General features: G+C 41.9%; 1 protein-coding gene across 5 annotated transcripts in view; it reads right to left on the bottom strand.

The window, feature by feature from the left end:
• dipk1c (divergent protein kinase domain 1C) overlaps positions 1-12925 on the bottom strand; it is a 51908-nt gene extending 38983 nt beyond the window's left edge. For 3 of the 5 annotated variants that reach the window (XR_014772712.1, XR_014772715.1, XM_084747356.1), the window contains exons 1-2: positions 10506-10825; positions 4354-5717 (exon numbers count right to left, since the gene is read on the bottom strand). Coding sequence is in view for 1 of the 5 variants with exons in the window: in XM_084747356.1 (XP_084603482.1) it covers positions 4354-4578 (225 nt within the window). In the remaining 4 variants the exon portion in view is untranslated. Of the gene's footprint in view, positions 1-4353; positions 5718-10505; positions 10826-12445 lie in introns of those variants that run through there. The other 2 variants (XR_014772714.1, XR_014772713.1) reach the window with 2 other exon arrangements.
• Positions 12926-17602: the final 4677 nt, after the last annotated feature.

Below are 17602 nucleotides of genomic sequence, written 5' to 3'. Positions count from 1 at the left end.
ACTCCTCCTGTCTTACTATGTCCACAAGGGGGCACCACCTGACAATAAGTGGACCTATCAGTGGGAATAAGCTGCTTGCACTTGGGACTAAGACGCCCGTTTATTTTACTGGTGAGGACGACCTGATATGCAAAGTACCATTGACTGGTCAGTCATTAACTTTGTCAGGTTTGCAGCGTTGGCCTTAAGATACGTTAAAACAATCGATGATCCAGCGGATCAGTCCTCCTGACAGACTCCAAGGACCTTCTGCTGACCATGACCTGCTACAATAACGTGGACTTGGCAACGAGGTAAAACTGGTGTTTCTCTGTTCCACTAACCATAAAATTTGCCGTACAGGATCTAGTGGGACCTTGTTTCAGGGCTCATAGATTTCATGGCATTGGATTGGTACTCTGATCCTGATCCAGCATTTTAGGCCATATTGGAGGCATTTTCTGATACTGATGTTGGTATCAGAACAACCCCGGTTAGGGGGGCTCTGTTGAGACCAAACTTTGGCCCTCTGGTCTGAAACCAGGTAAATAGCAGACTAGACCGAGTCTTCATCACACTGAATATGTTATTAGACTCATACAGAGTTTGTGTGACTGAAGGTGAGTTTTGACATTAAAACTTCAGGTTTGTACTGAAAAAATCTTGTGAGGAGTCAGGAAATGTTGTCCTGAACTGTAGGAAGCAGCATCCACAGAGATCCAATACAGAACCAAAGAGACTCAGTTACTTTTAGCTCAGATCAGATTTAACATGTTGTTCCAATCAGAGATATTGGTCAACGATATGCAAACAGAACCAGAGTCCAAAAGAAACAAATTATCCTTAACGAGTTCTCGTAAAACCTGAGATGAAGCTGGCCCGCTACTAGAACGTTAACCTTCTCATTGATGTCATGCTGCTGCTTCAAAACCGGCTCTTTCTCTGATTCACTCGACTGTATTCTTAGAAATAAAAGTTCTAATTATAACCGTAAAGGGTTCTTTGGCTTGTCTCACCAGAGAACACTTTTTGATGCCTGTTAGAACCTTTTAAAATGGTTCCACTTGGAATCGTTTCAAAGAGTTCTACTTAGAACTCAACATAAAGGGTTATACCTAGAACAATCTGTGAAAGGTTCCATCTAGAACCCCCCATGAAAGGTTCCACAGAGTTCCGTCTGTGGTGTAATGGCTCCACCTTGTTGGGTGCTAACAAGAAACCAATCAGGAGTTCTACCAAGAGCCTTTTTATATGGCAAAGGTTTCTTCTAGAACCCATAGAAGAGGTTCTACCAAGAGCCCTTCTATATTCCAAGGGTTTTATCTAGAACTGACACAGAACCCTTTTGTATCATGGTACAAAGAACCCTTGGCAATAGAGTTCTTCAAGAATCTCAACAAACCTTGAATAATTCTTTGTGTTCTGTGGATGAAAAGGGTTCTTAATGGAACCCCTGTCCTCCAGGGAGAACCTTTATTTCTAAGAGTGCATCATTTCCTTTTGATATTTAGTGTTTCATTCATGAAGAAATGTGTCTTTGTCTCACCTCAAATGTCTCTCTTGTCTCCTGTCCACATGATTTATTACTTGTGTGAATGCAAACACAAACTAAACCTTTCACTCAACCTGTCAGCATTTATGGACCAAACAGACTCAAGTACTCGACTGAAACAGAGTTTCAACACTCGCTGTTTAATCCGCTGCTTCAAAGGCGAGTTGAAAGGTTTGTGAATGGAGGGATGAGCCCACAGGAAGGAAGAGAAAGGGAGAAGAGGATTGACCGACTTTTCTTCAGGTTACTGCAACACCTGAAGCAGTTAAGACAAGCCTGAACCACGATCAGTGCAGTAATCCAGTAACTCTCGGCAGGATTACCTGTCAGTCAATGAACACAATGTGAGCTTTTGTTTCTGAGGCTCAACATAAAAAAAAAAAAAAAAAAAGATTTACAGAAAATCTGAAAATCTGGTGGAAGTCCGTCCTGCAGCAAGACTGCATCTGTCCTACATTACCGCTGTCTGAAGAGCCAAATTAGCTTCTGGAAACACAAAACCACTTGTTGATCTGAGTCAACATGTTACCGGAGACGTTCTCTGAACCTCCAAGAGCTGAAGAGACGAGAAGCTTTCAAACACTGTGATGGATGAAGCTGAAGTGGAGCGTTAGTTCAGCAAACATACACGATTTGTTGACTTTGGATCTCAGTGTTTATTTGAGATTTCATCAGTTTCCACTTTGGATCTCTAAGAAGTTTAATACCAGGAGGGAGGCTGACATCACAGCCTGTGTTATGGAAAATGGATTTCTGTCTCAGTCTTTGTGAGAGTTTGATTAAACGGTCACTCAAACAACAATAACAGTGTTTGCATGTCGCCATACTTCATCACGACACTGAATTCTGCCTGCAGTGTTGTTTGTTCACAGGGTGAAAACACACAAGTTCCAGACTTAAAGGGAAACCACCGATTACACCAGAGATGGGGTCAAGTCCTTGTTTTGTAAGTTACGAGTGAGTCTCAAGTCTTTGCACTCAAGTCCCAAGTCTTAAACTAAGTGAGTTTGGAGTCCTGCACAAGTCACAATGAGTTCTTTTCCAACTTCATGCCATTTTAACAAAAGAGCCTTGACCTACTGTTTTTGTGCAACTTCAGATGTTGTACAAAGTTGGACGTTGTTACGTCTCTAACAACAATATCTTTGGTGTAATTTTTTCCAAGTGGAGCTCAGTAAGTCTGCACCTTTTTGATTAAAAAGTCATATTGCAAAATGTCATTCCTGTGTCTGACTTCTGGTCTGACTCAATCCGCTTTGACGCCAGTTTGGCATAGTAGCCAAACTGTGTAATGAAAACGTCATGTGATGCTCTGTGGCATTGTGGACTCACATTGTGTGAGAGTCAACCGTAAAATGGTCGATACATTTTTTTGGTGTGTCACAATCCCATTCAGTCCAATAATATTTGGAGAGTCTACAAGAGCTGCACAAATAAATCATCATCATCAGCACTTGTTCTTTTGGCCATACAATGCAGAGGATCTGGCATGAAAATCATCTTCATATACCACTGAGCAGCTCTAATAGGAATCAATCAATTTTTAAAGAGCAGAAAGCGGCTGAGCCGAGACTATGAGCATCAAGAAGAAAGAAGAAAAGGGCATCTTGTTATCAGTGTTTACCCACAGTGCACCAGTAGATGCTGCAGTGGATAAGACAGGCCATTAAGAGCTATTGACCTCTGGCCATTTTTCTCCACCCGCCTGCCTGTTTACTGTAAACATCAGACTGATGAGCGGCGGCAGATCCGAAGAGAGCCGCCATTTGTCCTCCAGACAATAAATATTCTGAAGAAAGTCTTTAAAGCAGAAGACGCGACAGCCGAGCAGAAGAAAACATAGATGAGTGTCGCTGCAGGACAGTGGTGAGGCTGACGGGAAACTGCAATTATTTCACATTCCTGCAGACAATTTTCCAAACCATCATTAGTTTTTAGATTGATTTCCTTCCTTCCCTGCAGGCAGCCACTGGTGTTGTTTCATGTCTAAGAAATCAGCTTGCAGAGACTTGAAACTGACTGCAGACTAACTTTAGTTGATGAGGCATTCAAGGACACTTTGATGTCAGAAAACTGACAGATATCTTCTGAAAAAAATGTATTGACAAGCTTTGATGTTGGAAAATCAAATCTAAAGTCCCTAAATGCATCAACAAGTAGAGTTTTTCATACTATCTACTGCATGATGTGAATTATCTTTAAATGTATGTTATAAGATAAGATAAGCTTTATTGATCCCACACTGGGGGAAATGTTAAATTTCTTCCTTCTTGGCCCAAATTAATCACATTTTTGTGGGGCTCAACATGCTCAACGATGCATGAAACTCATGCATGGGTTTGGCAAAATGACTCAATAACACCCCCTGCAAAATTTCAACAAAGTAGCCCTGCCAATAAGTTTCACCAACATGTACGAAAATTATACATACATACAATACATGTACGTGTATCATGTACAATCAGATCAGAATCAAAACAGGTGTGCAGAAAGATTTCAAGCAGAAATTCTTTCAATGTGAGAATGAAAAAAGCATCAGAGAAACGTTTCTCCAATAATCTGTTTTCAATCAGCAACAATCCAGCAACTCAGTAATCCACCAACAAGATGATGGTAGAAGAACTGGGATGAAAGTAAATTCAAACTTATAGCATTCTGAACACATGTACACACACACACACACACACACACACACACACACACACACATACACACACCTCAGGTATTTTCAGTTGCACTGTTCACTGCCTCGTGGATCAAAAACAAGAATAATGCTGTAACTGAAGTGTGTGTAATAATGGATCACTGATTCTCTGACTCACCAGTCTCTGCAGGATCCTCTTGCTCTTGTCGTCGGTGCAGTAGTCAGACAGGATGCTCCTGTGGACCAGAACCAGGCCGTTCAGGAACAACCAGGAACCGAACCAGAGCAGGGCGAACACCAGGGTCCCCCGGCGAGACCACAGCCTGAGGCCCAGCCACCTGAGCAGGCACAGCCTGCCACCACCACGACCCCCTCCCCCTGACACCAGTCCTCCAGGGAGCATGGTGGTGGTGGTGGTCGCTGCCAAAAACTGTCCGAGGTCTTCTGGAAAGTCTGCCAAAAAATGGTTCAACTAAAGACAGAAGCTGCAGACTTCAGGTCTCATGTTTGAGGAAGTAAATTTGTGTTAAAAATAAAGAATTATATCGTCAGCATATTGTGCAACAGCAGTTAGGAGCCACATTTCCTCCCATGAAGAATCCTTGCTGTTATCCAAGATTCAAGACTTTGTGTCCAGTCAAGAAAAATATCCAAACCATCAAGGCCTGTTCCTGTGTTTCTTCTCAACTTATTTTATCTGAATCTCAAATTTTTGGATGGAAAGGACTGGATGCCTGCTGAGAAAAGCCCTAATAGTCAGCAGAAGAAGAGAGCAGCCTGTAATTATCCAATCAGAGCAACACGTTCCAGACCAAGTTGACTGGTCCGACTTCCAGCTTGGCTCTGCAGCGTCTCCACAAGAAATGTTTTGAAATTTTGTTTGTTCATGTTGAATTTCTGTCTTTTCGTGTCTGACTGGTTGATCTATTTCACTCACAACGAGTCAACAAATGTTGAGCAACAGGAAATAACTCAGAAGCAGCCGGGTTGCCGTCGCACTGTGTGATGTGGGCATCTGGGCCCGTCTGCAGAGCCGTGTGGTATCTGGGCACTCAAATACACAACCAGCTGCACATACACATGCACAGATACATGGGCATGCATGCAACTTCACACACAACCACACACTTTTTTTCTCAACAAGTCGCACACACTCTCTCCAGCATGCAGACACACTCGCAGCAGAGTCTTGTTGGTACTGTCCTCATGTCACCTCCTGGCGACTACAGCTTCTGTGGTCGTCACGCCATCGACCTCAGATGAAAAGAAGTCTTCGTATTGGAAAAAGAGGGTTGGATATATCCAAAAATGAAAATACCCTTCTGAGATGGAGCTCTGCAGTGCTGGAAAATGTCCTTGATATGGGAGAAGAGGTCCTTAATGAGCGCCTAACAAGAAAAGCAGAAGCAGAAAAGTTTCCTTGATGTTAGAATAAAGAACTTTGTTGGTGTCAGACGAAGAGTTTCTTACTGCTCTGATCTCTGGAGGAAAAAGTCCTGAACAGTGGAGGAAAAAGGGGCCCCTGATGTTTGACAGAGAGACCTGTGACAAAAGAAAAAAAGAGAAAAACTGATGTCAGTTCTTCAGATCTTTACTCAGATGGACTTTTCAGTTCTAAAACAACCCAAACCTTCTAATCAATCAGTGATGTTACCCCAAAGAAGAACAATTTATGAATTAACATTCAGAGACACTTTGGTGATCAAACTTTTCTTGTCATGAACTTTTCAAATTTTTAATGTCAATTAAAGCTTCAAAATTTGGAAATTCCTCCCCTTTCATAAGTGACTGTGGGAAACTGTGATACCTGATCTCTCTGTCGGACAGCTCGTCTGCACAAAGGCTTTAGTTTTGTTGAGTGTTGAAGTCGACCAAACTAATAAAACTTCTCTTTTCCCCAAAGTTCATAAAGGGTTCAGGAGAGGAGAGCGGCTCAGAGAGCTGTCTGATTTCCCCTCTGATGTTCTTGTTGAAAAAGCTAATTATGTTTTCTATTAGCAGGGTCAGACGAGGGTTTCTCAAAGTGGGATTTAACCCTCTATACTTTAAAAGAAAGCTTGTCAGTCATTCATCTGGTTTCATCTGTTACTTATGAAAAACTCTTTTTAGTGTTTTGTATGTTTCCTCAAAGCAGTGTGCATCCGTTGGTTAAGATGTGTAGAGGCTGCGCTGTGTTTTGGATCATATGTCAACATTGCCACCATATTGGACCAGAGGAGTGTTCCATCAAAGCTGATAAATAAGTTGGTGCTTAAGTGAAAAAGTCTGGCTTGAATTACAGTTTGGCCTGGTGTAGTCAACGGTAACTCAAGCCAGGCTACAACAAGCTCCACTGTGAACGTGCACGGAGCACAGCTGATTGTCGAAAAGAGGATAAGATGTCACAAAAAACCCACAAAGTAAAAGCCAAGATAATGTGATCCCAGTGCATGTTGCCCTGTCCTAATAGTTCACATGGTAGAGCATCCGCCAACATGTACTCAGGCCTCAGCAGGAACATGGGTTTGATTCCAAGTGGTATCAGTTACCATGGTTACTGAGCAGGGATTGCTATAAGCCACAGTATTGAAATGGATCTCTCAATTAAATTAAGCAGAGTTATCAAAATAAGCCAGGATTTTCCTTTATCCACGTCGGTGGAAAACCCCTCTGGCAAGACTGGCCTGTAAGCAAACACATGTAAACACAGGAGCTGCAGTTTTCCTGGATTAAAATAACTATAACATTTATTTCTCAACCAATTTTAATGAGTCATTTATATATTCAAGGAGAAAACAAAACTTTTTTTCTTACTCCACATAGGCCATAAAGCCTCGTATATAACGTGATTCATAGAGAAATAAACTTAATATTTGTGCTGTTATGGTTAGTGCCATGACTCCAGTCTGATTAGCAGCTCAGCTGCCAACTCATCAGCCCAGCAGTACTTCAGCCCTGGTCTTTCATCCACTCTCTGCCCGATTGTTGCTTTTGCCAGTTCAGTGTCAGAGCCTCTCGGCCACTGAAAACTAACATTTGTTTCCCTGTGCCTCAGGATCACCGTCAGCCAACCAGTCAGCCTGCCCGTCTCTCTGCACTCAGAGGCGCCTGGAGCTCCAGCCTCTCCTGCCTGCCAGTCAACTTTCATTCATCAACATTTTGTTATAAAGTCCTGCATTGATCATCCAAACACTGAGTCTCTGTTCTGCTTCTGGGTTCTCCTGTTAAGCACAACATGTGGTGCCAGTCTTGCCTTGTCCAGTATGGCAGCAACGTTGACGGGCCAAAATGTTCAATGCTGTGTCTACATATTTATGTACGGTTGTTATGGAGCTTTCACACCACCTATCTGCAGGGGCGTTCCCCTGAAAAGCAAAGCGTAGGTTGCAATGACAGGACGGTGCTTCAGCAAACATCATAGTGTTGGTACAATCCAACCAAAACTCCAGGATCCATCGTGGAAATAATTCCCCATTAATAATCATTTGTTGCATAAATATGGTTTTCCTTGGATGTGCCTCCACTGTGTCATATAGCTCTGCATCATGAACTCCTCCAGCCCCCTCCTATTTTATTGACCATCACCAGACTGCCATAAGTTCACCATTATGAACTCACAAAATCTATGCATGTTCACGTGGGTGGGAACCACTTCTTACCCCCCACCACTGTGATTGAACCGCTGCCCTCCCCTCATTGAAACGACTGGGGGACACTGAGTTGCTGTGCAGTGGTGTGAAAAGGCCTTTACCCAATCAGCAGCAGCGTGCATTAACACAGCTGTATTAAAAGCAGTGCGCTCGCATACACAACGGGGTGTTCAATGCCTCACCATTTTCATTAAATACATTTTGCTATGTTTTTGTCAGTGTTGAATGCAGCCCAGACAAACCTGTACTGTCAAAGTTTCAGCACCAAATTGACGAAACAAGTGCTGCATCGCACTTCGCAGTTTTCAGCTTTTAGGCTGGAATTTGGTTTAAAATAAGTAACATAGAAGGTGAAGTTAAAACCAGCCTGTTTGACCTCTACTGCCTCAGAAAAAAAGCTACATAATAAGCACAAACATATAGACATAAAGACAGCGGTAAGTATTCAGTAGCATCAGCCTCCAGTCCAGGGCTGAATTTGTGAACATCACTTCCTGTCCCTGAGTTCTACTGAGATCTGCATCCTCGCTCGAAGTCACTATCAGGCCTGTAGAGGGACGTTCCAGTCATCTGGTGTCTTTCGGTCTGTTTTCTATCATGCTGCAGCCATAATGACATATTATTTAGTCATTATTACAATTTCCTGATGCGGTTGTGGCTCCTCTCACTGAAGCATCCAAACCATGAACGGAGGAAATAAAATAATCTACCACAGTGGAAAACACACAGAAACTCGCCAGAAGTCAGCAGATCTCCCTGCTGTCACACACACACACACACACACACACACACACACACACACACACACGCCTCCTCAGAGATCCAGAGGATGAAATCTGACACATGAAATCCTGAAGGAAAGAAAACCAGGATGGTCATCGGCTGCTTCTTAAAATATCAGCGTTTGTTTCTCGTTGATGTGAACGTGGGTGGTGGAGACATGACAGCTGCTGCAGCTGTTCTCTGACTGTTCCCTCGAGATAAAACCACATATTATCTGCTATTTATACGTTCTCTCAGGTTTAAACTTTAAACTCACTAAACTGTTTTACTGATTATTGATCAGAGTTTGATCATCGATTGACCATGAAGACTTTATCAACTTCAAACTTTAAAAAGATAATCTAAGATTAATCTTAAATAAGGGTTCCAAAAGGGTTCTTCCTGAAGGACTGAGGTTCTACCAGAACCATTTGCCTCTCAAGAACCCTGTGCTGAAGAAACCTTTTGTCAAGGGTTCTTTGTAAAACTAAGGGTTCCATTAAGAAAGGTTCTAACAGGAACCAAAAAGCCGAAGCACCCTTTATGGTTCTAGTGAGCACCTTTTTTTTCACAGAGTCTGAGGTTAAAAGTGAAAAGTGATTGAGGTTTTGGTTAAATGATAATGAGGAATATAGATGTTTTTTCTGTATTAAACCCAGATTCAACTGAGAGCTGTGAGTGCAAAAACATAAATATAAAAACGTTTCATAAATCAGGAGTCTCTAAAATTATTATTTAAGCCGAAAACAAATGAAATATGTTGTCAGTGAACATTTTACTGAAATGTTCAGGATCAACATTTTTGAGACTTCAGACACATTAATCTCCTCCTTATTTAAAGAGAAAATATCATCTGTTCACATTTTCCAGTCATTTTTCTTTAAAATGAACGGGTCTGTTCAGCTGTTCTGCTACAGTTTACACTTTATAAAATAATGAGTCAACTAAGAAAAAACAGAACGCCTTTTGTTCCACACAGAACTTAAAGTCTGTTCTTCTTGACAAAGATCTTTGTTTGACCTGCTCATTCACCACCACCTGCTGTGTACACAGACATAGTCTCTCTTTGCACATCACCTGACTTTCTGGCAGATCTGCGACAGCTCGGTTAAACACTCCTGGCTCTTACAAACACCACTGCCTTACAACACTGACACAGGATTATCATTTACCTGCAGATATATAGTCTTTGTGTGTTACGTGACATCAAGTCTGTAAACCAATAAATTGTTGATGAAATGTCGTATTTAAAGAAAAAGACACATGCATTTGCTTCAGTCATAAACATTCACAAATATTCTTTTGTCCACATTTTGAAAATTCAATAGAGTTTTTGAAGGCTTCCGTTATGTCCATGTCATGTCATGTCATGTCACGTCAGTCTTATACACAAAAAATGAAGTGTTACGCTCAGTTGTATGGTTTACTTTAAAGGTAGAGTCTGCAGAATTAAAAACATGAATGTTTTAGGTCGGTGAAACGTCCCAAGCAGCAAAAACAACAAGAAAAAAATAAGAAAACCCAGGCAGAGATACAGACGCCACAACACACTTCCAGTGGGTCATCAGTGATGATAATATAATATGAGTTTATATATTGTCTTTTTTTTTTTAGAAAAAAAATGCAGATTATACCTTTAAAGTGGTGATCAGAACTTCAAAACTTAACTCAGAATTTTAACAATTAAAATAATCTCTTAAAATCAGTGTGCATCAGCTGTTAGGTACTTTCCTTCAGCTCCCTGTGGCAGAGGAAAAGCAAAAAGGAGCAAAAGTCTAAATTTAGCTTCAACTGCACATGATTATCAACTCTCCTCCTGCAGAATATCAGCAGGATCAAACAGTAGCTGCGGTCTCGGATGCAACAGGTGCCAAACCCCCAAATAACCCTCAAGATCTGCTCCTACTGAGGAGACCAGCGGGCAGTTTGCTTCACTCACCGTTGGAGCCCATTAAGAGGCTCCTGAAGCCAGAGAACTCACCAGGAGCCAAATCCTGCAATCAACTCTTCAGTGTCACCTTTTATTTTCTTGCAAATTTACAGCAGACGGTTGAAATCCTTCAGTCACAGCAGCAGCTGCTGTTTGAGTCGAAGCTGCTGGGAAACGCAGGACTCTAACAGTTTCAGTTAACGCCTCACAGTCTCAGAAGATGATTCAGCAGACAGGAGAAAGATGATGGAGAGATCAAAATCCAAAGGATTAAACTGCTGTTCTCACAGAGCAGAGGACGCTGTATAATCCAGTCACCAGCTGGTCTGTTGAAGTCCATGAACTGCTTGTGGATACTTTAGTCACCTGGTTGACCTCTGAAGGGATCAAAATTAGGGTTAATTCAGACTTTTAAGTCTAAGACTGTACGAACAGACGACTTAACTTTCCTTCTTTGTCCAGAATAAATCAAAGTGTTTGTAGTCCTGCTGCTTGTACAGTGTTTAATTGTCATATTTCCCTTGAAAACCACTTCAGAACCAGGATCAAACTCTCCAACGACTCTTGAAATAAATTGAAGAAGAGTCTGCAGGTGTCCAGGTCATCGATTAAGTCCAGATAACTCCAGATAACCTGCTGACTTTAACGTGATGATCTGGAGCTCCACAACCCACGGCTGAGCTTCAAGAACAGATTGCAAAGAAGAATCGATCATTAAAATATTTTCATTTCGATCCCTTCGCAAATTTTAGTCACGCAGGTTTCAAATTAAGCCGTGTTCTGCAGACACCTCCTGCATATCGACCTGACTGTCTCTCTGAACCTGTACACATGCAGGTCTTCCTGTCCTCTCATGCATTTATTTCCAGCTGCTGCCAGGTTCTTTGACCAGCAGGTGAATTGCTCAGATTTTATGTCTTGTAAAAAAAAATCACCTCAATTTAGCAAATGCCACAAAACACTTTATAAGGAAGGGATGCTATTCTATCATTACAGTAAATATAAAAAAATATATCAGATATTCAAGAAACCAGTCTGGCTAATGTTAGCTTAGCTGTTTCTGCTAACATTTATCTGTGATAGTTGGTGTTTCCCACAACTCTGCTGTGAGGAACACAGGAAGATTCTCAAAGAATCAGAATCAAGAATCATTAAGAGCAGAATCTGAATTAAAACTGTTAAAATTCAAACAATACTGCTGAAATATTTCAAAGGCTTCTTGGCAGGGTCTGACAATGTCCGGATGTAATCCTGCTTCTTGTGGGTCTGGTTTGCTTTTAAAGTGCTGATCAAAATCTCAGAAAACAGAATTAAATCTTTAACTTTACTCCAGCTCCTGAAACAGAATAGAAAAGAAAATAGGACTGTTGGTCTGCAAAATCAAAATTACTAAACGTCCTTTCCAGTTTGTGGGTCCTCTGGTCGCCTCAACTGACTTAAATTAACAGAGATCGTCTGCAAACTTGTTCGGCCTCAGACTCATCCACTGTTCCCAGAATGATTCAGAGGGTTGTTGGTAGTTTGTCTGCAAAGTCCAGATTACTAAACTTGTCTCAAAAATTAGAAATAGCATTTAACTCTCTAAAATTTACTTAAATCTTAAAACAGATATCATCTGCAAACTCATTTGGCAGAATTAACTCTACAAATGTTACTGAGATACTTCAGAAGATTGTTCAGCAGGTTGTCTACAAAGAACAGACGACTCAACTTTGCTCCAAAATCCTACTGCCTGTACTTCCTTGTTCCTTGATAACTACTTCCTTTTCCTTGAGGTGATGATTTGTAAACTCCAAAACAGGACTGAACTCTCCAACAGCTCCTGAAATAAACTGTTCCAACATTCATTCACAGGATTGTTGGCAGTTTGTCCAGGTTATTAAATTTCTCTTCCTTCATTGTGTAAAAACAGATGAAATTGATTGTAATCCAACAATTTGCACACAAACCAGGGATTTATCTTGAAAAGATGTTCCTCAAACTTGTCCCGTTGTGAGAAATAAATAATAAGTCTGGAGTTTTTGATCCAACCGGGAAACAAAATGACACAATCTGTGACACTGACAGGAGCTGGAGAAGCAGGTCTCGGTCCATAAAGATGCTCTGGGAGACAAAGTGGGAGACTTTTCCACCAGGAGACACTCCAACTGTCCTCTAAACCCCGAATCTGGACTGTCAGGCAGCCGCGGCGGCTCCTGCGGACGGCTGGTGTTCGGGCGTCTCTGGTTTCCCCTCACACTGCTGCCGCTGCTGCTGCTGCCCCGGTCTGCTTCTGTCTGACGCTCCACACTGCCTGGCTCTCTGAGCGTGTGTGTGTGTGTGTGTGTGTGTGTGTGTGTGTGTGTGTGTGAAGTGTGTGTGTGTGAGAGAGAGTGTGTGTCGCGCTCAGGCTTGTTAGTTCAGCCCCATTCCTCCTTCTGCTCCCTCCAGTCTGCTGCACCCCTGGCGTTTTCCTTTCTCTTTCCTCTCCTACCGACTGTGTGTGTGTGTGTGTGTGTGTGTGTGTGTGTGTGTGTGTGTGTGTGTGTGTGTTTGTGTGTTGTGTGTGTGTCTTCAGGGAGAACAGAGGCGGCTCCTCCAGCGTCCCTCCTCTCACACTGGAGTGACTCCCCTCTCTCTTTTCCTCCTCTTCACCCTCTCCTCACTCCTCTCTTATATTTCCATGCTTCTGTACCCCCCCACCCCTCCGTCTTGGTTTTTGCCCCGTTACCACGGCAGCAAATCTCTGCTCAGATTCAGTCCCCACATGCAGCTCGGCAGAACCCCGCCAAATTAAAACTCTCCCCCATTTATCTCTCTTTTCCTTTTCTGCCTTCTTTCCTCTCGTCCTCTTCGCCTCCCCCTCTTTCTCCCCCCGGCCCTCCTCACTCCTGTGCCATACACGGCGAGCGCTCCAATAAAAACAGCTCAGGGCCCAGGGCATGTAGGTAATTGCCCCATTTGTAAAAATGCCAATAAAGTTCTGCAAACAAAAAGAAAAGGCAGCCGCTGCACTGCAGAGGAGTTTGATGTTTTCAGAGGTGAGAAATGTTTGTTGAAATTCATTCAGTAGGAGCAGAGACCACACTGGTAATTAGTGTTGATACAATAATTAAAGTTGTATTTAGTGGTCTGTGGCCACTAGAGGGCAGAAAAAACTCCACAACAACCTGACAGACACACCATCTGATAGATTGTTGAAAGGAAACCAGACTTTCCCGGTTCTGTTCAAGGAAACTAAAAAAGCAGGAAGCGTCTTTACATCATTGTGCTGCTCACTCTGCTCTGTTTGGTGCCTCTTCTCCTGAAGCCTGTGGGAGATACGTGCAGAAGTACACTAAAGCCTGACATCATCTATGTTGTATGATCTTTGAGGAAGTAATGCCTCTAAAACACTAAAAACATGCACTTCAGAGAAGCTTGTGAACAAATGGCTCAGTGTACAGATTGTTGAGAAATGAAACAAAGCCGCCCCAGCAGTGGAGAAAAAAGGAGAAAACCACAGCAGGTTAACTCTACTGCCGCCTGCCAAGAGATACAGAAGTGTTCGCTGACGTACCGCCAGACTTCAAAACAGCTTCTTTCCTGAAGCTGTGAGACTCCTCAATTTATCCATATATATATCTACATATACACACATATATACATATATATAATTCAAACGAGTATGAGTATTATTGGCGATTACACTGCACTTATGTTTGATTTTAAGTCTCATATTCACCCTCTTTTTGCTCCGTCTTTGGTCTCCTCCACCTCCACAGGGACACATCAGCCACTTTAGCTGCTAAATGCTCCACTTTATTCACTAATTGGTCTCTAAATGTGTCTGTATTCTCGTCTTGTCTCTGTCTCTTTGGCCTCACCGCCTCCCACATTCAGCGTGAAGATTGCAAACATAAACCCAGAAGGCAGAGCGGGTGATACAGAGGCCCACTGTGGCCTGATGGGTAAAGACGACAACAACCCATCCAGAGAGTCTGATTCACAGAGTTTTCATTAAGCATCTGTCTTTATCTTCCATGCAGTCATTTTTTGTGTCTCATTGTGGTAGTTTTGTGTCTTTTTCTGGTACTACTGCTGTTCCTGTGTCAGTTTGTTGCCATATTCTCTCTCTTTACAATAGTTTTATGTCCCTTTGTCGTTCTTTTGTTGCTTTTCTTGCTGTTTTATGCCTTTTTTTGATGGTGATTATCACATTTTTGAAGCTGTATCCATCAAATGTTCAAAATTCAAGGTTCAGCTTTTTCCAGAGCTTTTCACTGTACTCACAGTTAATGGAACTTCCTCAAGTGTGATCATGTGACCTAAGTAATCCAGCCACATGACAACAGGTGAAAAAGATAATAAGTGAACCTTGAATTTAGACATGGTACCACAAACCATTTAATTAACGTCCTGTCAGAAAGTAGCATTTTCTTTTTGTAGAAATGTTCATGAAGCTCTTGTAAACAGAGGACTGTGCTGATGTTATCTTTCCAAGCAGACTGCATGTGAGAAAACATCAGTATACTGTGGTTTCTGTGAGAAAAAATAAAGACAGAAACATATTTGTATTTGTGTCTCTTCAGCTTATGTCTGAAGACCAAAATCTGTGTTCAAGCACCAGCTCCCATCTGCATTTTAACGGCAGCTGAGCAGTTTGTTTGTGCTGATGGTTGCACCTCAGACATCAGTGAAACAAAGCTTTTCAGCACTGTAGACTCCGGGAAAACTGCTGACTAAAAGGAATCTGACACGTCCACAAACACTTGCAGTTGGTGGGTTTGACAGATCAGAAACAAATCCAAGAATTTATCCACAAGATACACGAGATAACTGTTGGAGGTCACAGGCAGCAGTTCTCAGAGACGTCGGCCTCTTAAAGATGTCCGGTTCAAAAATATGCAAATACAACACGTCATGTAACAGCCACCTCACTAAGAGTTAGAACTATTTGTATTTGGATTTGTGACATAAAACAGCAAACTTGACAAACTACTCAGTCCAGCATGAGGCAGAATACATTTTATGTGTGAGAGTCAAAGCGGTGGACTTTGTGTTTGAGTTCCTCCGAGGTCACAGCTTATTATATGTAGTATAGTTACTGGACATTAGAGATTTTTCCCTCCAGAGGTGGTGGAGACCAAAACCAGAGTAAAAAGAGAGTGAATGTTGGCGTCCATCGATCAGGGGACACAAACTCGACTCCAGATGTTCACGATCTGTATCTGCTGAATGTAGAAATAAACGAAGACGATCATGTGACTGTTTGTGTTTTTGTTTTTTCTTAGATGTCTGTATTCCCACAAATCAATGATTCAAATAGCGAACACTATTGTAGTTTTTTGTTCCTTTGTGGTAGTTCTGTGTTTCTTTGTAGTGCAGTTTTTTCTTTCTGCCTGTCTTTTTGTCGTTGTTTTCTGTCTCCTCACAGTCACTTTTTTTATCTGACTGTGGATGTTTCGGTTTCTGTCTCTTTGCGGTACATTTTTGATTGCTTATGATATTTTTGTGACTCTGTTGTCATTTTGTGTTTCTTTGTGGTCATTTTTGTCTCTTTGCAGTTGTATTATTGACTTTTGCCAAAGACACATCACAGTCACTTCAACAACCAGCACTCTGGACCCGGTTCCCCCGACACCCTGAGTCCCTGGGCCTGTGCCCAGTAGACCCCTTCAGTGATCTGTCCATGGACAGACAGGACAGGAGAAGACAGAGACACGGCAGAAGCTCCCAGTCCACCTTCTAGAAACACCCAGCACCAGACAGCCTCTCTGAATATTCAAACACTCACAGCAGAAAGCTTTTTGTCCCTGTAATTGCCAATTAAGCCATCTGGCGGACGGCGAGCTCGTCTCCGCGGCATTTTGGCAGTCGATCACAGAGCAGTATTCTCGTTAACATTATCCACTCATCTGAGCCGCCGTGCTACAGCCGGCCACTTATCACAGCCTCCTCGTTAGCTACAGCCAATTATCTGAGGTCGCTCGTTTGGGGCAGCAACTTATCTCACAGGTACAGTAATTGACTAAAACACATCCTGAGAAGTTGCTGGCGAAGCAGATGTCTCCGAGAGTTTCACCTTCATGTTTCCTCAAGGTCAGTTTGAGGTGAATTTGCTCTGCGGGAGACAAGAAACAGAACTTTTCATGCTGCTTAAATGAGGGGAGACGTAGAATTATTCATTGGAATGCATGCATGAATTTGCATTGGAGGTTTTTGCACGCACGCACGCACACACACACACACACACACACACACACACACACACACACACACACACACACTTCACCTCAGGCAGCTGCCCTTGAAACACTGGCTGAATGCATCAGTGTGTAGAGTCATTTTGGAGTTCAGTTATTGGGAGTAAAATGTTTGTCAGGCTGTTAAATTCACTGGTGTTGTGTTGCAGCACCTCCTAGTGGCCGTTCATGACAATTACAGAAATGTAAGATGAAGTTCTGAAGATGATGATGGAAATAATTAATGATTAAGTAATAAAATTAACTTTAATGTTGGATCTCAGGTTGATCAGATGTTTGTAAGAATAAACATGGAATCCTGTGTTCAATACTGATGTCAAACCAAATGAATCTAAATTATGCACATTTTCCATATGTCTGCATTTTACCCACCCTGTGATGTTAAACTCGTGGTTACCAGGGTAACCCCAGAAGCTTTTTTGGTGGGGACATTGGGATTATGCCATACTGTATAATGAAAAAGTTTTGATATAAATATGAAAAAAGAAAAATATGAAAAAAGATTCTGACTGCTGAAAGTCCTTTCAACATTTTAATTTACTTTAAATTATTATCTGCAGAACTCACTTTGCTGAAAATGCTTTGTGCATTTAAAACTTCCTTTAAAGGGGTTTTAGTCAGGTTTCATTTTTAGCACAGACCCATGATTATCACTGAAAAAGTCAACACTCAGCCAATCATATGAAACATGATGATGGTTTCCAGTCACTGCTCATTTTGCCTTTATTTCAAAATAAGAGTCCACAGTCATCCAGGATCAACAAATCAAACAGCTTGTAACTGTTTCTAACAGCATGTTAGCCTGGATTAGTGAAAACACATTTGAAGAGCAACACCCAGAATTTATATCAACAATAAAATAAAATGTAAAAATTAGTGATG

The sequence above is a fragment of the Lutjanus erythropterus genome, chromosome 21, assembly GCF_056507025.1.
Source record: "Lutjanus erythropterus isolate fLutEry1 chromosome 21, fLutEry1.hap2, whole genome shotgun sequence".
NCBI classification, from domain to species: Eukaryota; Metazoa; Chordata; class Actinopteri; order Lutjaniformes; family Lutjanidae; genus Lutjanus; species Lutjanus erythropterus.
Note: the sequence above shows the minus strand (reverse complement) of the source record. Positions and strands in the feature narration are given on the sequence as shown.